Source organism: Malus sylvestris, chromosome 14, assembly GCF_916048215.2.
Source record: "Malus sylvestris chromosome 14, drMalSylv7.2, whole genome shotgun sequence".
In the NCBI taxonomy this organism is placed as follows: domain Eukaryota; kingdom Viridiplantae; phylum Streptophyta; class Magnoliopsida; order Rosales; family Rosaceae; genus Malus; species Malus sylvestris.
In genome coordinates this window covers 677,929-700,970 of record NC_062273.1, presented here as the reverse complement: position 1 = coordinate 700,970, position 23,042 = coordinate 677,929, and the positions used below count along the sequence as shown (strand labels likewise).

Below are 23,042 nucleotides of genomic sequence, written 5' to 3'. Positions count from 1 at the left end.
GAAAACATAATGTCATTATGTTCTATTGATAATATATGTGACACTGGTCGTTCTTAAATTTTTATGGTCAAAGCAAAATGTTCAAAAATGACACATTCTATATTAAATAAAAAATGTTACAGATTTTATTTCTCTCTATGTGCTTTTTTTTTATATAGCTTTAACACAATCTAAATTTATGCTAAAATAGAATTATATAAAGGCCTAGTCTGGTAATGTAGGCTTGTAACTAATCAAGCATTAAGGTGATTGATGGGTAATGGATTCTTGGTTAAGTAAGTCATGGTATTTGAAATATGTTCACCACCATATGGTGATATGAGATCCTTAAGCACGCCCTAAGCTACTCGGATTAGTAAGGCGACCCACCCACAATGAGTGTGTAGCAAACAAACAAACACATATTTGGCATCAACTGAAAAAAAAAAACAGAAATATATAAAGAGAAAATTTACAGACTTAGAAGGAGAATGAGAGAAGGACGGATGGGGATAAAAGGTACAGAACGTTTGCTCAGTATATGTAGTATGCTGAAAACATATATGATCCCTTGTAAACCAAGAAATCCGAACAAAAGGTAAAGAATGTTTACACTCCTTAATTTACAGTTGTGACTTAAAAACCAAGAAATCTCTAAACTGCTGCAGAACATAGATCACCAGCCGGCAAGGCATGGTTCGCCATCAGTTGATCCCTTTAAGGTCTTCCGTAACCTATGATGCCGGATATGAGTAATGCAACATCTTTCTCGGCGGAAGTCATTGATTCTCTTTGTGTAGCTAGCTGTGGCATGAATTCTCAAGCATAAAAAATAAAAATAAACTCCAGTGACTCACAACTAAAAGGTGAGGCGTGGAGGTTGTGAAGGTGAAACCGGAGAGCCCTCACTGCTCTGGGATTCTCCTCCTTGCCATGCATCCTGAACTTGTTCAGCATACTGCAAGTTCCACAGAACATCCTCAATAGAAGGCCTTTCTGCTGGATCCTTGCGCAGACACCGAACACAAATTTCCATCATTGTCTTCACTGACTGATCCAAGCACGTCTGCTTAACCCGTGGATCAACTACGCTTCTTCGAGCTTCATCATCAGCTGTTAGGGCCACTTGTAGCTGCATATCATCAACGAATATTTATAAGTTAACTACTTATTTCCCATATTAGTATATTACCGTTCCTGGCAAAGGAAAAAAGATGAACTATTTTCGGAAGTAATAAGGATATCAGTGCAAGTTTTTTAGAGTTCGATCTGAGTAATGGCCAGAATTTAGAGGAAACCTAAGCATTTACATAATAAGAAGGAAAGGAAGCTTTATGGTTGAAGGGATTGGTTTAAGAATTTGAAAGCTCAGTTGTCAAATTAGCCAACACTAAGTCTTCCATGAAAGGTCGAAAAACCATAAGGGCTGTGAGAGTATTGCAGGCGGCATGGGAGATATTGAAAGATCTTGTTTCCTGAAAAATTAAAATGGATCTTTTGAAGAAAATATAAGAAAAGCAAGTTTCTTTTACCTGATCTTCAAAAACCTCAATTTGAACCTCAGACTTCACCGGTCTCCCCTTGATCATTTCCAGCAATATTACTCCAAAGTCATGAACATCAGTCCTATTGTCTTCTTTCTTCCTGTCAACCAACATAGCACAATGTTTACAATGCAATACTGTGAAGGTAGCGAGAGGTGACAAGGTGTCGACAAGAACAAAGGCGTGCTAAGATTATGATCAAAAGTAATTAAAATTAAAAAGTTCCTATGAATGGTGCATTTAAGTGTTTTAGTATACATGTAGCTTAAAATGATTGAATATTTTCATTGCAGACCTTGCACCGGTACTGGAAGTTACAGATCCGCTCGAAGAGCCTCCATGACCACCCGGCGAGGAGGAGCATATCTGAAAACCAGTGCATAATGATTTGCCTCGAGAAATCGAATGGACAATCCCCCAATGAATTAATTACAACATAATGTTTTACCTGTTCCATATTTTCTTCTAACAGAGGAAGGTTGTAACTGCTAATTTTCGCAACAAAATTCTGATCCAGTAAAATGTCTGTTATTTTAAGATTATTTGAAAATACACCAGGCATGATACCCGTGTGCAAAAACTGAATGCCCTTTGCTACGCCTATTGCAGCTGCTATGCGTTGTGTCCACGCAAGTGATCGTCTGGGATGTCCCCCTTCCGAAGAGAAAAAAACAGAACGGAAAATTCCAGATAAATGCGTGAAATCAAAAGAAAAGGTCATGGTGGAGAAACTAAATAAAAGATTTCATGATGAGTTACCAGATATCCAGCTCCGAAGTGTGCCATTTGGTACATATTCGAAGACAAGAAATATTCTGCTGACGCTCGAATCATCCAAGTAACACTCAAAGCAGTGTCCAAGTGCGCTGACCAAATGGCGATGCCGTAGTTTCATAATTAGCTCTATATGGTGCATGAAAATCTCAGTGCTGTGACTTCCCTTCATTTTCAAACATCTGATGGCAACAAAAGAACCATCCTTCAACTGGCCTCTGTACATCTGAAACCACAAAAGGAACGAAAACACCAGCTAACGACTATTAATTTAAGATCGGAAGAAATTCTAATTCTACGATGTGATTCATAGTTAATCACACAAAACTGCATTCAAAAGCTCAATACCACTTGAAATTAAAAGGTTTATGTTATGTACCTGTCCATGTGAGCCTTCACCCATGAAAGTAGATGTATCAAAGTTTTGTGTAGCGTCCTCAAGTTCCTCGAGTGAAAAGGTTCGATAACCTGGAAGGCCAAGCGCTCCCGTCTTCATTGTTTGAGATATATATCCTTTAGGCATAAGCAGAATATCAGACTATCAGACATTTTGAATAAACTGGAAAATTTAACCAATCAACATCCAGTACTTATGTTTTTCCTTTCTCATCATTTATTTTTGTGTGTATGCGAGTGTGCGCGTGTGTGAGCGACTGAGAGATGAGAACTTACTTGCATCAGATAGTAACTTTGAGGTATATCCACTTGATGCATTCTCTGTTATTGATCTTGTTGGTGATTTCTTCATTGTCTTGTTGGTATTCATTCTTCTATATACGAAGAAGATTAGACCGACAAGTAGAACACCTCCAAAAAGCGCTCCAATTATACCCAAGGCAAGGGCTGCTTTGGAGGCTTGCTTTCGCTTGCTTCGGTCAGGTACTATTCCAACAGCTAACGCCTCATTGTGGCAAAATGGAAGCGGATGTTGATTTTGATTACTAGTAGCTAAACAATTGCTTGCATACAGGAAAACCTTGTTCTTAGAATCCGACTCAAGACATTTTGGCAAGCTTCCAGACAAAAGATTCGAGGATAAATCCACAACTTTAAGTTCAGCATTGCAAGATGAATTTTCGAAAAGCATTCCTGTGAATTTATTTCCTGAAAAATTAAGGTAAGTAATCGAAGGTAGAGATAGCAGCGATGGAGGAAATGGCCCCACGAACATGTTGGAAGAAACGTCTAGACATTGTAGCTGATAATAGGAACTCAATTCAGCAGGGATGGAAGACCGAAATTTGTTCTTTCTCAGTACAAGGGTGACCAACTTTTTCCCAAGTTTCGGAAACTGAGGTCCAAAAGCATTATCTCCCACTTCAAGAACTTGAAGGTTCGTCAAACGACTAAAATCAGGCAGTTCCCCATAGAAGTGGTTATGAGAAAGCCCGAGAAGTCTAAGACTTTCCAACTCACTCAATGAACTCGGCAAGGATGAATTGAACAAGTTCTTCTTCAAACTCAAAACAGATAAAACCGGAAGTGAACCCAGCCCTTCTGGAAGCAGTCCAGAAAACATGTTGTCATCGAGTATAAGCGTCTGGAGGCTTGTTAGAGAGGAAAGCTCTGGAGGGATGGTGCCATACAAGAAATTTGAAGTCACATTAAGTATTTCAAGTGATGATAAACGCGCGATTTTACCAGGCAAGTTTCCCCATAAACCAAGAGAGACCAATGTGAGGACTTTCAAGCTCGGAAGCTTAACCAGAGTTGTTACAAAGGAATCAATTGAAAAGTTTCGGGGCAACAAAGGAGCAGGTTTTTTGCCGATTATATGCAGCTGGGTTATGTTCCCTTCGTAGCATGAGACAGCAAAAGAAGAATTCACTTCAAAGTTGCAAAAATCTGTGTAGTTATTCAAGCTTTTCAAGACGGTTGGAAGGTTTAGGAGTCGCGTAATTCTCAAAAGGGTCTGAGCTTCGGAGGATTGGTGCTGTTCGGAATCATGAACTGAAAATACAATGATAGCAAGAACCAAAGGCAGAGAACAGAGAGAGCGTTTTGCCATAGCAGTTCCAGTTACTGCATTCAGCTTCCCAAAACCATATACAATGATATATAAAAAAACATATATAAACATATGATCAAAATATAAGAAATTCAAGTCTTCGTTTATCAAATTCCAACTGAACATTCTGTTTTATCGATTTCGCATCGGAACACAAGTTTATGCAGGAATCAAAGAATGTTACCTTAGCTCAATGGATTCAAGATTGAACAAACAGCTCAATGTGACTTTGAGATCCAAACAAATCCAGGAAAATAATGATGATATACAAATCCACAAGCTATTGCTTTTCCAAATCCTGTGAAAACAAATTAACAAGATAGATACGTTCAGAAAGACGAGTCATTGGCCTACTACTAACCACACCACACCGGTACGTCAAGATTTCGTTGGTTACAATTTTACTAAACAAATGATTGTTACTTCAACTTCAAAAGAAAGTAAATATTCACCAAAAACTGCTCCAATAAAAACATAGAAATCCCCTCCAACAAAAGAAAGGAAAACTTTCAAACTACAACACAAACAGCAAGATTTTCGACCAAAAGAAAAACCAACTCAGATAATTATTAAACAGAAACAAATTTAAGCAAAACCCAACAAAATATAAAAGATAAATAAATAAAAAAACACACTGACCAGCCTATTGCTTCAGTAAACCCCAAAGTTTTGTGAACCACTCGGTGAATCCAACAGTCGGCAGTTTCAGAGGTGCCTGAAAATCTTAGTGACTGACACACGAAAGAGATGGAGTTTCTTCTTCTCTTCTCTCTTCTCCACAAGTCAGCTTCTGGTTTGCTTTCTGGTTGTAGTTTGCATAACACAAGAAGACAATCTAGTGACAACTTGAAACTGACGTTTTTTTTTTATATTTATTTGAGTAATGATATTCATACCATGTTTTTGTATTATATTTTCATATCATATCCTTTGAATTAATCAGATTTTTAAATTTAGTTCATTATTTAATAAACTAATAATTAAAAAAAATTAGTTAATTAAATGATAATTGTGGTATACGAAGAAGCCTTTCTTTCTCATCTAAGATGGTATAAAAATATAATATGAATAGCATTATTCTAGTTATTTTTCTCTGTGTTTTTATTTTTGCCCTTCTGGAATATATTCTTGTGCTTTTTGGAAAGCTAAACTCAAAGGGCAGCCATGGTTGGACTGCAACTTGAAAGCAAAAGCAAAAAAAAATATTCTTTCAGAGGAGAATGGAAGCTTTATTTCACTGTAACTGTCTGTGAGTGGGGAAGATTGTCTAAGAGCATAAATATAAAAAATCACGTGGAAAAATGGACAAAATTAAATACGATTTATCTTGTTTTGTTCTGTTTTTAACTCCATCGAAACTTTTAACGATAAATCTCTACACTTATTGTGAGTTTTCTGGGATACAGGAAAAATTCATAAAGATATTTTAATTTCTTTTTAATCATCATCGTGTGATTAATCGGAGTCGATAAACTACTGATCCGTTTTTATGAAACTTTGACAGAAATCGATCTACTGATAATATTCTCATAATTCCAGATTGATTTCGAAGATTATAATTTATTTAAAAAATGGGAAATAGTAAAATAAAATGGTGTGCAGGGCAAAGAGACAAAGGCAACAGACCGGGTGTAAGCTTTCGCTTTCTCGGTGTGGTGGTGGGGTAAGCTTTGGCTTTCCATCCACCTGTCACGTGCTGGTGTAGCCCTGGCCCACCCTCTCTACCTTTTTCTACTTTCCCTCCTGCAGCAGTCAACTCTCTCTCTCTCTCTCTCTCTCATTTGTAATTTGTCCCAAATAAAACTTGTTACACAAGGTTTTTAATTAGTGACAATATAATATAAATATGAACTGCACACAAGATTTGATTGATTTAAAGATCAAACTTTGTGTTCTGAGACGAGCCGGTCACAAGATTAACTTTAAAACGAAAATTTTTGAAAAATATTTGAAAATTTTGAGTTTTAACGAAAATGATAAAATAAATAGTATAATGAATAGTATCAGGATTAACTTTTTAGTGTAAAAATATGATTTTTCGTTAAAATGAACCGTACCGGGAACTTTTCGTTAAAAGTTCCTTACTTTAATATCTTACAAACCCTTCATTTCATGTTAAATTTTTATTATTTTGTCTTGATTTTATTTCATTTGTTGCAACATCTTCTCGTAGCTGAAGAAATTGTGTGACATCATAAGGACAATGGAGGTCAATAAGGAAAAGCATTTTCCAATGTTTTGTGTGTGTTGGGACACAATTGGAGACTTTAGGTTCTAAAGACCCACTTATTTAAAGTGGAAGAATCAAATAACAAGGAATTGAGAGCTTTTTAACGTCACACAATCACACATATTCTTACCCTTTTTTTTCTTTATACAAATTAATCGATAATGAGGGAGGAAGAATCTTGAGTTAGGGATATAAGTTGTTATCTAACTCAACAAGTAATATTAAAGATGATGAAATCGAATTTAACATCTCGTAAGAATGAATGTTCTTAAGTAACTCAGCTACAAACCTTTTTTTTATCCTTATCTTTTTTTTTTTCCTTTCACTTTCATAATCTAGGACTTGACTACGGTATGTACATTTATTTTATACATTCATCATCTAACGGTTAGATATGATCAGATATGTAATATCCCATTTTATTATTTTTACACATTTACTAAATACATTCACCATCTATATTATTGTCACATCCCGGCTCAGGTCCACCACATCCCGAGCCCGTTCTACCACCGTAGCACGATATTGTCCGTTTTGGGCTTACCATTCCCTCACGGTTTTGTTTTTGGGAACTCACGAGCAACTTCCCAATTGGTCACCCATTCTGGGAGTGCTCTAGCCTCCTTCTCGCTTAACTTCGGAGTTCCTACGGAATCCGAAGCCAGTGAGCTCCCAAAAAGCCTCATGCTAGGTAGGGATGTGAATATACATTTAAGGATCACTCCCTTGGGCGATGTGGGATGTTACAATCCACCCCCCTTAGGGGGCCCGACGTCCTTGTCGGCACACTTCCTGCCAGGGATTGGCTCTGATACCAATTTGTCACATCCCGGGCCCGTTCCACCACCGTAGCACGATATTGTCCGCTTTGGGCTTACCATTTCCTCACGGTTTTGTTTTTGGAAACTCACGAGCAACTTCCATGTGGGTCACCCATCCTGGGAATGCTCTGTCCTCCTTCTCGCTTAACTTCGAAGTTCCTACGAAACCCGAAGCCAATGAGTTCCCAAAAGGCCTCGTGCTAGGTAGGGATGAGAATATACATTTAAGAATCACTTTCCTGGACGATGTGGAATGTTACAATAATGAATCGCATATTTACCATCTATCCCAAGCTACCTAGACAGATCAGGCGCACCTTTTCATCTTTTCTACTTTTTTTTTCCTACTTCGTATGTCCTATAGTTATAGTAGCTTCGTGGATCTGTCAGGTTCTTGCGTCCCTGTGCTTAGAGTGAGTCCGGTTTGAGTTTTAGGTATTGTCAAATATGATATTCTCTTTTTTAATTGTATAATTAACCGTTAGTTGACGAATATATTAAGTAAATACATGTACTATAGCGAGCCTTGATTATTTCCCATGTATTTCAGAGGTTCAAGCCCATAACCATTGACAATTCGTTGTACACTGCAAGATTTTAAATGGAGGGCGTTATTTTTATATTACAACGAGGAGGATAGATTGGGTGCCTGATTAGACATGCTTTATTAAAGGTGTAGGCCCCCTGGTCCAGGAGACCCACCTACACAAACGTCATGGTCTCTTTTCCACTTGACCTAGGACTCCTGTGGTCCTATTTCAACCCCTACATTAAGGTCCAACCCACCCCTAATTTGTCTTGAAGCCATAGATCCCCCTCCCCCCCCCTCCCACGACGTAAGATACTCTCTCTCAACACCACAATTCATTACATTTCTATACGCTAAAACTCAAAAACTCGAATCTCATTTAACTCCTTGAAACACAAATTTTATTAGACAGCATCTTAGAACTCAACTCGAGTCTTACGTTGTTGTTCAAATAGGTATTGTATAAGTGTGATGTGATTGAAAATTAACAAAAATCAATTTATTTCTTTTTATTTTTATTCAAAGTTTTCTTATCCAAATAAGAAAATAAAACTCTAACAAAACTTTTTAGGAGCTCATGACGCATCTAACCAACAAGAGTTCTATTCGTAACAGTTTTACCAAGTTTTATTAGACGGACTTTAACGGTAGAAGGCAAAGTGAGACATGACACGAGTTTGAATTTCAGAGAATTACGTGACAAAAGTTGAAAAACAACAAAAAGTAACGAGCCAACTACCTTATAAAAAACATGAGCTCTTTGAGCAACATGATTCTTCAAATACTAAAAATAGGAGAAAGAAACAATGAGACAGCTCAACAACCGCCTTACGTCACAAAGTAGTCAAATTCATAAACCATGAACTTAAAGGTAACCAAATCCACCTAACTTTTTTTTTTTTTTTTTTCTGAAAATCTGTAAAACTATGGTACATAAGCAATATAACATAGTAATGAAATGAGAGAAGAAATCATCTCCGGATCTCTTCCACCAAGGCCACCGAATCAAGTGATATGCACCTTTGAAATTTCATCCAACGGCAAAAAATTATTATAGATTTTAAGGGGTCAAAACAGGTTGGCCGTTGGATGAAATTTCAAAATCCTGGATCCCTTGATCCGATGGCCTTGGTGGAAGAGATCCGCAGAGGATCCCTTCTCATGAAATGAAGCTCTACAACCATTTTTATCTTAATTCAAACACGGTAGGAAAATGAGAGACTTCCGCCTAGATCGGAGCGTGGAGACGAATAAATACTCGGAGGGCATACATCGGGAGAGCTACGAACTCCTCTTGGTAACTTGTGGACCCAAGTACTCGATTCTATCCATTTTTGCGTACTCAGGCATTTCAATCTCTTCCAACCACCAGTAACTATCGTGTTTCTCTTCAGTTTCTGCTGCTCCTCCATCTGCGTCGAATTGGCAAGCAAATAAGATATAGCTTATAAACTCAAACGTGCATCAAAATGTCAGTAACAAGTTTCAGTATTTTAACAAGTTTCAGGAGTTCAAGTTTCTTCAATGGTTAAATAGAATGACCGAGGACCGTGCCTAAGCAGCCTAAGCAGAAAATGGTCAGGTTAAATCATCAACATGTAGCTGGAGAGTTTCAGACCTGTACACATATACTAGACATATACTGGAGAAGCGAGTGTTGAGAATATAAAAACATTCGCTCTACCTATAGCCAATTGAATTTGAGTTCGATGTTCTAAATTTTTAAGAGGCCTCATCTCGCAGATTAACATTCTCTTTTGTATCGCCAAATGGCTCACCAATTGCATCATGCACATCTCTGATGGTTCCTACATTCTCCCACATTGATTGTGTGTAGCTTTTATAAATGCAAGTCCGAGAAAAATTCATACGCATCACGCCATAATTTGGTTGTTTTCACAACAGATCAAAGCAAATAAACTATATTTGGCAACTTGTAAAAAAAGCAAAAGTTCACCTACTTGAATAAGCAGCATAGGGATGGTCTCTGTAATACGTGCAATCCCGGCCATCTTCTTTAGAATAGGGTGGTCCCATCACATCGAGCACTGCACATGGTGTTTTGGCTGTGAAGGCATGGATGTTGCCACCTTCTGTTGGATAAAGTACTGATGCTTTGCATGAGGCTGTGAAGACATCATTAGCCTTCAACTCGGCCAGTCTCACTGCAAAATCATCCTAATAGTATTAGATCCTGGTTAAGACACAGTCCCAGACAGTTTTTATTTTCGTTTTAATTCTACAGGAGAATGATATCGACTCACATTGAGGCGCTGGCGTGGAGCCATCTGAATTTACGGGATCAACCCAATCGTATGATTTAATATGCATCTCGCCTAATAGAAGCTTACTGAAAACAGTCATATCTGGATGGTTATGGAGTGGGATAACACCATTTGCCGGAATAAAAAAGCAGCACAACTGCACATGGAAATAAACAGCAGAACCAATCAACAATCGACCGAGTAAATGGTTTTTGAAAAAAGAAACTTTGCTTTTTTATGTTACTAATATATGGTCATCTAAGAGGAACTAATAATCAGTTCTGGAGAAAGCTACCCAAGTAAATACTGGACCAACTGGGTAGAAAGAAGTACAAACTTACCGAAAATTTGTTGCACTCGTATATGGTTGTATACGTGACCCTAGGAGTCCCTTTCACAACAGCTTTACGCTTGAAGAACTGCAGATCCCTACTTAGCCCAACATCTTCTGGTCTCATATTATCTACAGCAACACAATAAAATCGGCTTGTAAAGAAGATGGCGGATGTCCACATTAAACACGCAGTAATGCAATCAACTCGGACAATGTTTCCTTCACGCATGAAATGGGTCAAATATTTATCCGGACCACATATCACTTTCATACATAAAAATTCCGTGCTAATGCTTGCCTGCCCCTCTCCTTAATCTTTTCCCCAGCATTACACACACGCACGTCCACGTATAGATAATTGTACGCCATGAGAACCTAGATTCATTATCCATTGCAGGCTACAACATATTAAATCCGACACATTACCCCGACACGCCACCAACTACATATTTAGAAAGCAACTCAAATTTGCAATTTTTCCTAAAACGGAACGAGGTTTATATTTCCTAGATATAGCAACGTTATCAAATTCTTTCCTATCTTTGCAAATTTGGACTTTTTCCTAAAACAAAAGGACAGGAAATTTTGTCCAAGCACAGATGCACGCACATACATTATACATAGATCGTAACGCCACAGATAGGAATTCGAATAGACAAAAACATATGACCATATTCTCAACGCTCCTAGTACAAGATTCTTATGATAAAATATCAATCAAACATAAACGACAACGACATGTGACTGAATTAATCAAAAGTAAAGTACGAAACTTGGTAAATCCGAAAAACGTACCGAGGATGCGACACAGCTTGTGCACATGGTGAGGCAAAGGAACGTTTCCGGGGCCTTTGAAAACTTGTCTGCACGCACGAAAGAGCTGTTTCAGCGGAGTTGGAACCTTCGACGGCGGCATCTGATGTCTTCCCTGCTCCACCACCCTCGCAGTCTCCATAGTGATATATTCACTTCAGATGCAGCACAGAATTTCTCCTTCAAACCCCAGAATTCAATATCCAAATTGAGAAACAAAGAAGCAAGAGAAGCAACCGATCCGCAAAGCAAAGATTAATTTCAGAATGGTCGAAGGTGTTTGATGAAATGCCAAAGAGAAGTGGGGCGATGATGATACCGTGTAACAGTGGGAGGGAGGGGGACATCTACGATCATATATAATGGATCGAGCCATCGAGAGAGAGAGAGAGAGAAAGGAGGAGAGAGAAACCAAAACCAGGGGCGGCACGGATGGATGTGGTGCTGAAGAGGAAGAAAAGTTGGTAGATTGTGGGAAAAACCAAGGAAAAATTAAGAGACAAGGTTCTGCAGTTCTGCCATTTGTACCCATAGATTTGGGTTGAAACTAGGGGCTTTGGGCTGAGCTGGTCACGCCGGGATGTGAAATGTCCAAATTGCCCATAGACGATGGCGAATACTGTTGGCTTTGACCGTTTATTTGGTAATTTGGCTGGGAAAATATCTTGCTCATCACCACAATCGTCGACCACGTGTCACTCTCTCTGGAATCAATTGTTTTATCGTATTATTATTCTTTTTTTTTTTTTGGTTATTGTATTATTATTCATACTGCGGCTTATTCTCTTTACAAAACTTCGGGGGTTGCTTCTAGGTAAAAGCACTTTTTGGCAGAAAGTGTCAGTGTTTCTTCTAAAATACGAATATTCTCCACTGTCAAGAGAGAAATTTAAGTTATGAAATGTATTGTGAATGCTACACATATATTTGTGCAAAAAACAACCTAATCAAAAAAGGATTTTGGTGAAAGTCAAATGTACTAGCAGAAGAGAACTTATTCTATATATATGAACAATCGTTCGCCTCCTTTTACGTTCTCTTCAAGTGCAACCGTTTTAGTTCATTCAAATTATAAAAAAAAAACATCATGATTTTACTTACGTGTATGAAAAAATGATGGTAAAACAATTTCTCTTAATAAGTGCATATTTTTAATCTTATGTAAATATTGTGTATTAAAAGTGAGGGCAAAATAACAAAAAAGGGAAAAAGGGAAAAAGATACATAATTACTATTTTGCCTTCCTGATGTCAATATTGTGTATTTAAAAGTGAGGGCAAAATTAGAAGAAAAGAGGGCAAAAAGTTGACAAGTCCTCTTCTCTTAATAGAATATAGAATATATAAATAGATGAGATGAAAATGTTGGAGGGAGGTGAAATACTTTCTTCTTGTATATAGAGCTCATTTTGATGTACTTTTAAAATGACCGAAAACACTTTTGGTGAAAATATTTTTAGAACTAATCCTTAGTTAAAATGTAAGTAAATCCTAGAAAAACACTTAAAGTACTTCATGGAAGAAGCACATAACTGGTGCTTCTTGCAGAAAACACTTCAAGTGTTTTTGGAATCCAAAAACATTTTCTCTAAAAACGCTTTCAGTTATTTTAAAAGCACATCCAAACAAGCTCATAAGAAGTTGTTGGATCAAATTCCTATAAATAAAAGCATGTCTGTAACTTCATTACAACACATCAGATCAAGAGTGATAAACAATAATACCACTATCCCCCTCCTCTCTTTACCTACATCCTTTGTGTTATACATTGTACCCGTTCTGCTTCTATATCTATCAAAAGTTATCTCTCACTTTTGCCTATTTATAAGAGTTATGTGAATTGGTTCACTTCACAACTATTTCTTATTTACTAACATATATATTTGAATTTTTTTTAGTTTTCTTGTAAATCTATAATAAAATATTAAAACATCAAGAGCATGGCATGTTTCTTAGAGAACTTGTTATTTCCAGATCCTTTTTGTGAGAATTTCATAAATATGTGAATAATATATGTTCATCGTACATTGTGCGATTAGAAATTATTTTAAATATTTTTATTTAAAATTAACTACAAACAGTACCTGATAAAAACTGACTGCACGATGTATGATGAACAAACACGATTTACGGATCTCCAAGATCCTCACCAAAATGATCCGGAGAGGATCATGTTGGGTTATTTCCTTCTCGCATTTAAGTAAACATGTCTTTGCAGATGGTATTTTACCACATTAAAAAGTTGTAATTATGCCAATGCATCTTAGTGCGGGTTTGATTCGTATCAATATCCTTTTCTTTTTTACCACTAACAATTTAACACGTTAAAAGCTATCATCTGTCAGAAGAAAAAAAAATAATAAACATGTCATTTATGTAGTGAGTATGTACCGACTTTTATCTCTCTCTCACATTACAGGCAAAAAGAAGAGACAGCAGCAAGAGGATGCGCATTCAGTTGCATCTAGCTTTCAAGCAACAAATCCATTATCTAGAATAATTTGACAAATCCATTAACTAGGATACACATTCTCTCATACACTTGAGCGACCAATCCATTAAGCAATTAGAGAATACACATTCTAATATTCAATTTTAATGGCGTCACCTTCCAATAAATACTTTTCATTTGTTCGCAAATATAATGATTATTTATTGAAAGACTACCGCATGATGAAATAGTGACATAAGAGAATCTCGCCGGAGATAGGGGAAATTTGGCTAGTCCAAAAAGCAATAAGTGCCATAGGGCTTTCTAGCTTTCAATTCAAGTAGCAAAATCCATTAACTAGAATAATTTGACAATTTGATTAGAAATTTAGAAATAGGTATTAACTTGAAATTGACATGTTATAATTACGCTCAATTGCATAACTTTCAATTTACTTCTCTTTCTTAACTTTCAATTTTGTTGCATTTCTTTGGACTACTTGAAAAATTATGTCATTCCTACAATATTACAGAACAAATCTATGCCGGAAACTTAACGAAATGTCGCACTTCTAAGAAGTTGTTGGATTTTGGTAACAATTATGTGAATCAGTTCACTTCGTAACTATTTCTTGTTTACGAACATACATATTTGAAAAATTGTCAGATTTCTTGTAAATTGTAATAAAATATTAAAACATCAAGAATAAGGCATGTTTCTATGTTCTTTCCTTCTCGCATTTAAGTAAACATGTCTTTGCATATGGTATTTTACCACAGTGGAAAGTTGTAATTATGCTAATGCATCCTAATGTGGGTGCGATTCATGTCAATCTCCCTTTCTCTTTGACCACTAACAATTTAATACATTAAACGCTATCATCTATCAGAAAAAATAATAATAAAAATGTCTTTTATGTAATAGTATGTATCAGCTTTTGTCTCGCTCTCACATTACACGTAAAAAGAAGAGATACACATTCAGTTGCGTCTAGCTTTCAAGCAACAGATCCATTAATTAGAATAATTTGACAAATCCATTAACTAGGATACACATTCTCTCACGTACTCAAGCAACAAATCCATTAAGAGAGCAACTAGAGGATACACATTCTAATATTCAATTTAAGAGCGTCACGATCCAATAAATACTTTTTATTTGTTCAGAAAGTGCAATGACTTTATTGAAAGACTGCCGCCTGATAAAATATAATTTGATTGAAAGGCTGCCGTGTGATAAAATAGTGACATAAGAAAATATCGCCAAAGATTGAGGAACTTTGACTGGTCCAAAAATGCAATAGGACTTTCTAGCTTTCATTTCAAGCAACAAAATCCATTAACTAGAATAATTTGACAATTTGATTAGAAATTTAGAAATAGGCATTAACTTAAAATTGACGGGGTTCACATTTTTTAATTACGATCAATTGCATAACTTTCAATTACTTCTCTTTCTTAACTTTCAATTTTGTTGCATTTCTTTCGACTACATGAAAAATTCTGTCATTCCTACAATAATACAGAACAAATCTATGCCGGAAACTTATCGAAATGTCGCACTTCTATTTCCGGTTGCTGGAAAAGCTTGGCGTCGCCTACCCTGTCCTAGTTCTTTTGACCCATCGTCGTTTGAAACTAGAGCAGCTAAAGATTTTTTCTTTCCCGCTGAGTTTAAGCTCTTCACACCATCCGCAGCTCCAGCCTCTTTGACCGGCTTAGCTCCGAATATAACCTGACTCTTTGCTGCCTCATAGTCGAAAGGCTTCACCTGCAAACCACCAGATTCCTGGGACTTCTCCACTTCTCTTGTCTTCCTGTTTTGGTTAAGCGACTGAAAACATTTTTGGAAGCTCGACGACAAATCAGAGAGAGACACGGGTTCGTCTTCCCCATCCCTCCCCCAAGCAGATGGTACCGAATCATTCTCCTCCGGCTCATTTCTGGTTTCTGAGGAACCATCTACCGGTTCACCTCCATCTGAATCATTTTCCAATGTTATGATGTCACCTAAACCAGAACCAGAGGGTGATGCAGTAAGCGGACCTTCAGAATGGGGAGTTTCTGAACTTTTATCTCGTGCTTCCAAGGTTGGTTTGGATTTCTCACTCCCGCCCGAAAATGAGTGGAATGGGAAGTTCACTGAAGATCTAATTTGTTCCAACTTATTATCTTCCTTGCCCTAGAAAGAAAATTAAGAACACAAGAGTTAATAATGTACCGAGTTACCAAAGAAGATTCCATGGAAATTTAGCTGTTTAAATATAAAAAAAAAAAAAAAAAAAACCACCACCAATATATGATTCAGTTGACAACGTAAAAAAGGACCGTTACTGATCACTTAAGTGCTTGATGTAGAAGGTGAACAATCTATATAACAAGACATTTGTGGTTGCAATATTTCTATTTGACTCGACTTGTAACGCGCAAGATTTAGGCCTAGCTGCGATTGCAAGTAATACAAGACAAAGATGGCCTATTCCATTTCAGGCATACAATTTACAGCAGTGTTCTTACTAACCTTTATATCGACATCGAACTTCCTTTTTGGAACTGCACTCCCCAACAGTGAACTAAAGGCACGGCTGGGCTTCTTTTGCACCTGAACACTCACTCCAGTAACCTACAACAGAAATAGACAACTATTTTAACACTAGAGCTCTACAAGCAAGAAATATAACAAGATAAAACATCCAAAAGAAGCAAATGGATGTCAACCTTCGCTGAATCTAATAAACAGGCATTGCTGCTTCCTTCTCTGCTTTGCCCCAGAACACTGTTCTGCCTAAGATTCACTGAAATGGGACTGCCAGTTTCAGGAGAGTTTCCTTGTCCATTTCTTACAAGTTCAGAGGCACCAAATGCAATCCCCTTATACTCCATTCCATGCTGCTGAGACGGGGGTGAAACTACAGATACATCACCATTAGTCGAATTGCTGACAGACTGATCCGGTAACAAGGCTTCAGATCCATCATTGACCAATATATTCTCTTCAGATGCCTGCAAAAAGTGTACTGTTAACTATAGATAAAAGTGAAGAAAAAAAAAGTCATCGCCAAACACCTGAAGAATGGACTACTGTCAAAATTAATAAATTTGAAAATGAAAGGGGTGAAAAGGACAGTGATTTTATCATGATAGCATAGTTAAATGGCACCCGACCCGATACATGAAATTGATAGATTTTTGTTCATAACATTCCGTAGGTAACCTGAATGAAAGCCTAATAGGGAAAGGCAAACATGAATGCCCAGTCTTCATGATCACCAAACAACTAAACATAGGGCTTACCATTCCTGCATGTGCCACCTTCAGATGTTCGACAGCAGGCTCAAAAAAAGCAGCATTTTGCATAGAATGTCTAATGATACTAACAACTGAACCAAGATTACGCTCAATGTACGGGTGCTTTGATTTCACCAATCGCTTTAACTTGCTAGTGGTGACAGGCATCTGTTTAGCTTTTACAGACAAAAAAGTAAAAGTAAATAAGTCGGATGTCTACTGTGTAAAAAGAGAAAAGAATTAATAATGATCTTGAAAAACAAGGAATTGAGTACAAGTAATACCAATTTCAAGAAGAGTTTTGTTTGGTAATATATAGCCAGTACTTTCATCCTCTGCACGAGCAACAACATCCCTCCACTCACAAAGACCCTGAAACCATTTAACAAATGAATAAAGTATAAGTGGTGTATAACCTTTAAAACTGAGCATTAATCAATTGAGTTCCTCGTCTAACATAAGTACATATGACATTACTCGATAAGAAACAGATTATCAACTTATGGTTGCGCCAAATAATTTAATATTTAACTAGTCCTCTTACGTAAAAACTCATTATTTAAACATAGTTTAGAAGTAACGCACAATGAGAATCATATTGGGAAAGTAGATAAGATATACTACAATTCAAATGAAGATTAGCCAACATTAAAATTTGAACAATGTATAAAAGAAAATATGGAGGCATCTTACGGAAACAATGGCAAGCTGCTGAGAATTGAAACCCGCACCTTGCAACCTGCATCGAAATAGTAAATAATATAAATTGAAGTCATTATAAAATATAAACAAAGGTAATGCATACAAAATTCCTATTCATGAACATAGTTATAGAAAGGACAAAGGAACTGGACTCCCTCCCATCATATATTCATATTTCCTCAATTAATAGTATAATCCAACAAGGTCATCTCACCAATTTAATTGATGGCACAAGATTTTTACACAATCCCTACCAACTTATATGAAACTTCTAATGGAGCTTTAATGGAGGTAAACCCTTGTTTTGATGACGGATATTTGGTACAGAGTTGTGGTGGGCTTAAACAATGAAATTCAGAAAAGATGTGCGCTCTCTGAGGGAAAAACTAGTCTAACATTAACAATGTACAAGGCATATGAACAACCTAAAAATTGCGTGTAATAATATTAAAAATCTTTGAAAGAAATTTTGGTCAACAAAACAAAAGCATGCACTAGGGAAATTGAGGATTGGGGGGATTGGAGAGGGGTCATGGCCAAGACCAGAAAAAATTACCCAAATACCAAAAATAGAAAAAGAAAAAGAAAATAAATAAATAGATAACATTTGCCCGGCCACAAAAAATAAAAGCATACCCGTATATGTGGAGATAAGAATTTTCTGTCAAAAGCTCTTTCTCATACAGATGCATACATATATCATAACTGCGTTTGTAAACCTGTCAGGAAAAAAAAATTAAAAAAAAACTTATAATATGTAAGACAAGATAATTGGAAGAACAATTTCCTAAGATGTATCAACCAATTTACCATCAAGACATAATTACTCTATATGAAAGAATACTTAGATCACAAAATACTAGAAGGATACCTACACAATAAAACACCAACTCAAACAGTAATCCATCTGCAGATGCTATAAACAAAAGAATATCGAAATAAATATTCCAGAAGTGCTACAAAATTCGTCTTGGGAATTTAAAAACAAATAAAAGTTGGGCTGGTTTGGTATTGTTGTGCTTTGAAAAAAAAACTGCTTCTGCTGTGATGTGAGAATAAGCTCATTTTTGCTGCTTCACATTTTCAGCTTTTTTTCACCCAAAACTGTGAAAATAAGCTGTTTTTAAGTGTTTACCAAACACCTTTTTAAGCTCAGCTTTTTTTGATACCCACTTTCACCTCAGTACCAAACTAGTATTATATATTCTAAACGCCAAGAAACATGGCTAGGGGCCAACCCAAATATGCAAATTCAATAATGAAAATACAGTCTCATATAGGCAAAACTAGCAGTTCTGTACAAAGGGTAACAATATATAAAAGTGTTAAAATTGTAAAGAATGCGAGAGCCAAAAAGAACATATTCAAAACAAAGAAGAGCATGTGATCATCATTCATACTACACCTCCACTAAAGGAGTGTCAGAGTTTTCTGATTCCTTGGGCAGCAGACATAACTGTGTTCTCATTAAATCATACATATGCAACAAATAGTGTGTATCTTCTCTGGCATATCTGTCAAGAAAAGAAAACTTCTTTAGATAAACATGGAATAAAAAAAAACTCTAAAAGGAATGGACATGAGAATGCAACATCTAAAATATCTATTAATATAAACACCCAAAAGGCGAAAATAATCATGTGAACAAGAAAGCAAAATAAATTTATGATGCATGAAGACTGCCCTTAATGCATTGCTTACTCCAAGTTTCAATTTGGACGTAATCTTAATCCTAAAACTAATTTTCGAATTACTAGAAACCGCCGCACTAGATGATCCTAAACAATCAAGTGTCAAATAACTCTAATACAAATAAGAAAGAAATTTCACGTTGTGTCGATTATAAAATTAGGATTGAACAGTTTGAGACTTATGAAATATTATCAACAGAACTAATACTAGCTGAGTTGCTCACTTAAACATATACAATTCACATTTTTACCTGACCATCTCCTCAGGCAGAGGGCGTAATCTCCAGTCTGCATTCTGGTATCTGCAGGAGAAACAGTAGTTAAAATCAAAGAAGCAACACATGAATCTATCAAATGTAAAGAGAGAAAGTTATTTAGGAGCATTTAGAAGATTAAAGAAATCGGAGTAATAGCAACAGCTTACTCTTTGTTAGCAGTAACACCACATAAGTTCTGTAGAAGATACTCCAAACTATTTCTCTCCAATTTCAACACCCTCGAAGCCTGAGGATTAAATAAATTGGTCGTCTTTGGTTAGCAACACATAATAAAGAAGTATATTTCAAGTAGAAAAGCTAAAATCGTAAGAACAAAAGTAAAAATCATGGTACTCTTTTCCAGATAAAGGAAAAGATACTAAAAATTCCTTTGCGAGACAAGAAAATCCATTCGTTCAGTTGCTTCAAAGAATCAAAGTACATCACCTGGCCAGTATCAAACAAATTGCAGATATAAATGCCAAAATCACGTTGAAGCCACATGATATCACGATCTGCTCCATGCATCACCTGATGAATTGTAAAATATTGTCAGAAAAAATCATATGCTACGAAGGTAGAAATGCAAATGGGCATGAAACAAACCTTTCTCTTGGCAGGGTCTTTGAAAACTTCCCTAAGATATGGCCCAACATGAATTCTAAGCTTCAGAGTATCTACTATAAAATCTTCGGTTCGAGTTGAAATTTGCATCAAGCAAGTCAATCCTTGAAAAGATCGATATTGATTGTGTTCCAAATCGACCTATACAGCAAAAGATAGAAGTTAAAATACAGGGGAATGAATGCCAAAATGCAAAGTTAAGTAAAATGAAATAATCATAACAATGAAATGCCAACTTCGCAATTCCATGCAGCTATGAATGAATAAACCTTTTGAAAAACTCAAATATAGGGTACACATAGGTAGCAATGTTGCGGATGAAATGGAAAAGGTTAAAAGAAGCAGAATAACTGGAAGAAAAAAAACCGATGGAAATATATGCTCACATAACAAACATCACACAAATGTTTATACAACACCAATTTGACATCAATTAATACCATGCTCAGGTTGTGCTATTTTATCACAAGCAACTGTTTGTGAGTCTAGGAATATATTCTATAATGCTATAAGTCCCTATGAATACAACCATGAATTCTACACTAAATAAAATGGATGACAGGACAGCAACATCAAATCTGCCTAATCATAGTGACTGCAAGTACAACAAAATTCTGCAGAAGCAAATAACTTTAACCATGATGGAGTTGACTGCGAAATGGAGATCAACTTTCACATAAGGAAAAAAAAAAGGATCATTGCAGTCAAATTTTACCGCAAATTCATTAACAGCACGGAGCTTAGCTGCGAGCTCTTTCAGATCTTTGACCTCCTCCACAAGCTTGAATGGCGTGGACTCTAATGAAGCCGGTTTTACAGACTCAACATCCCCAATGTTGTTGTCAACAAAATCCAGAACAGAAAGCTTCTCCTTTATTCATTAACAACACACTAATTAGAAAAAATACATACTCAAGCATACTTTTTTTCTCTAAATACATACTCGTCGTTTAACAGCACAATCCCAAAATAGTGTAAGACAAATTATCAAAAATTAAATAATTTTCAAGACCCAACATAAAATCACCCTGAATTCAATACATAAAACCCAAAACATGATCAAGTAATGACTTACTAGGGGATGAAGAAACTGTTGACCGTCCTCACTTCTCTGCAACCAAACATGCTCAAACGGCTGGTTTGCATTATTAACCAAAATGTTAAACTCCTCCTGAGGCCTCCGAATGCTCGGTATATGAAATGGCACTTTCGGCTTCGTCGCGACCGCAGTTTTCTTGTCCTTGGCAGCCACCTTCACCGCAGAGGAGACCTGACTTGAATCATCGTTTCCACTGGCCGCTGCCGATCCAGTAGACCCCTTCTTCTTCTTCCCACACACCAATTGAAACCCATCGTCTGTGTCCATAGCCGCACTCGTCGGCCGCTTGGCCTCCTCCGCCTCCTTCCTCACAATCTTGAACTCGTCCACCGACGAGTCAAACCTCTCCAGAGCCTCGTCGTTCACATTAACGAGCCAATCGTACGCGTCGTCCAAGTCGTCGGGGAAAGCCATCGGTTTCCCCCAAACAGTCGCCGACGAGCCAATCGAGCCGAGCATCGTCTGCGATTCCTTGGTGATTTGCTCGATCGGGACTCTGAATTCGTCGAAGTTGCGGTAGAAATAGAAGTCCTTGCTGTTAGGCAAGAATCGCGAGGAGCCGGAGAGCTTGGAAATCGAGGAGGAGAGAGGGCCTTTGGTCAGGGTTTGGAGGGCGTCGGACTTCGTCTGCGGCGGCGGAGATTGGTCCACGGTCACGGCGTCATGGCTCATGGCGGTTGTGCAAATGGGGGATTTTATCGGTTAGGGTTTTGCTAGGGCTTCATTTACAGTTAATTTTGCTTCCCAGGTGATCACCAATGTTTCGTTCATTGGCCGTTGTTTGTTAAACCTAAACCTAACGCCGGATGTCACGTGATATTCGTGCATGATGCACGTGATGATGAAGAATGTGCGAGTAAATTTTCAGTTTTGCCCACATAATTAATGCATGAGATTTTTGTCACACAAAAATGGAAAGTACGTTACTCGGACAAGGACAAATAAATATGCCTGTTGGCAGTGTTATGCAAAATTCGGAACCGGATCGTCTCCGGACTCAAATGAATTGAGCTCAAAAATTAAATGATTCGGACTATTAAAATTTGATATAACGGTTATAAATATAAGATCCTTTAAAAATTATAATACTTGTAGCTGTTGGTAAAAGTTTTCAAATATAAACAAGGTGCAAAATATGAAAAGATTTTCAATTTATATATTGAGGTATTTTGTTGAATCCTACATAGCGATAAATTGAAAAAATTTGTCGAGTGTTATCTACTTAACTTGTCGAGATATGACTAAGGTACATTATCTAAAACACTTTGTAAGATATAAAAGAAACTCTTACCAAACATTCAACAAGTATTCGAAAGACCTTCAAGTATATATTTTTTGAACACTCATGGCGCGTTTACGTAACGGTAATAAAAATAGGATGAATTGAATTGAGGATGAGTTGAAATGAGAAGAAGTCAAAATCGGATTCGAAGCGGTTTACTTAAATGTTCTGGAATCGGAATAGAATTTCATAAAGCTGTTTACTAATTCAGCAGAATCGAAATACAAACCTGTATGATTACTAAAATGTCCTTGTCCCAAATCAAATATTTTATATACTTTAATGGGTTTATAAAGGATAATCTTGAAAATAGGAAAAGTAAGTGAGGGTATAACGGAAACAAAAGTATCATTCCGATTACCCAAACAATCAGG

At 36.8% G+C, this 23,042-nt stretch overlaps 3 protein-coding genes across 5 annotated transcripts; all 3 read right to left on the bottom strand.

Moving 5' to 3' along the window:
• Window positions 1-471: 471 nt before the first annotated feature.
• LOC126600085 (probable inactive leucine-rich repeat receptor-like protein kinase At3g03770) lies at window positions 472-5,160 on the bottom strand. Of its 3 annotated transcripts, none has more exons than XM_050266610.1 (9): window positions 4,945-5,160; window positions 4,490-4,603; window positions 2,970-4,329; window positions 2,677-2,810; window positions 2,283-2,523; window positions 1,972-2,177; window positions 1,819-1,889; window positions 1,512-1,623; window positions 472-1,111 (listed from the first exon to the last, which is right to left on the bottom strand). In XM_050266610.1, the coding sequence occupies exons 3-9, from the start codon at window positions 4,303-4,305 to the stop codon at window positions 839-841; spliced, it is 2,373 nt and encodes a 790-aa protein (XP_050122567.1). In that variant the 5' UTR covers window positions 4,306-4,329; window positions 4,490-4,603; window positions 4,945-5,160; the 3' UTR covers window positions 472-838. The 3 variants fall into 3 exon arrangements, with proteins under 3 accessions (XP_050122567.1, XP_050122568.1, XP_050122566.1); XM_050266611.1 differs by having other exon boundaries at window positions 2,970-4,319; XM_050266609.1 differs by having other exon boundaries at window positions 2,970-4,603.
• Window positions 5,161-8,625: 3,465 nt separating this feature from the next.
• LOC126600084 (plant cysteine oxidase 2-like) lies at window positions 8,626-11,784 on the bottom strand. Its single transcript, XM_050266607.1, has 5 exons — window positions 11,279-11,784; window positions 10,491-10,612; window positions 10,150-10,306; window positions 9,847-10,050; window positions 8,626-9,297 (listed from the first exon to the last, which is right to left on the bottom strand). The coding sequence occupies exons 1-5, from the start codon at window positions 11,436-11,438 to the stop codon at window positions 9,167-9,169; spliced, it is 774 nt and encodes a 257-aa protein (XP_050122564.1). The 5' UTR covers window positions 11,439-11,784; the 3' UTR covers window positions 8,626-9,166.
• Window positions 11,785-15,085: 3,301 nt separating this feature from the next.
• On the bottom strand, window positions 15,086-22,163 carry LOC126600083 (protein RRP6-like 2). Its single transcript, XM_050266606.1, has 14 exons — window positions 21,363-22,163; window positions 21,003-21,158; window positions 20,270-20,428; window positions 20,111-20,194; window positions 19,831-19,910; window positions 19,658-19,708; window positions 19,121-19,229; window positions 18,352-18,434; window positions 17,707-17,752; window positions 17,298-17,385; window positions 17,020-17,189; window positions 16,444-16,728; window positions 16,247-16,348; window positions 15,086-15,907 (listed from the first exon to the last, which is right to left on the bottom strand). The coding sequence occupies exons 1-14, from the start codon at window positions 22,056-22,058 to the stop codon at window positions 15,272-15,274; spliced, it is 2,745 nt and encodes a 914-aa protein (XP_050122563.1). The 5' UTR covers window positions 22,059-22,163; the 3' UTR covers window positions 15,086-15,271.
• Between the last annotated feature and the right edge of the window lie 879 nt (window positions 22,164-23,042).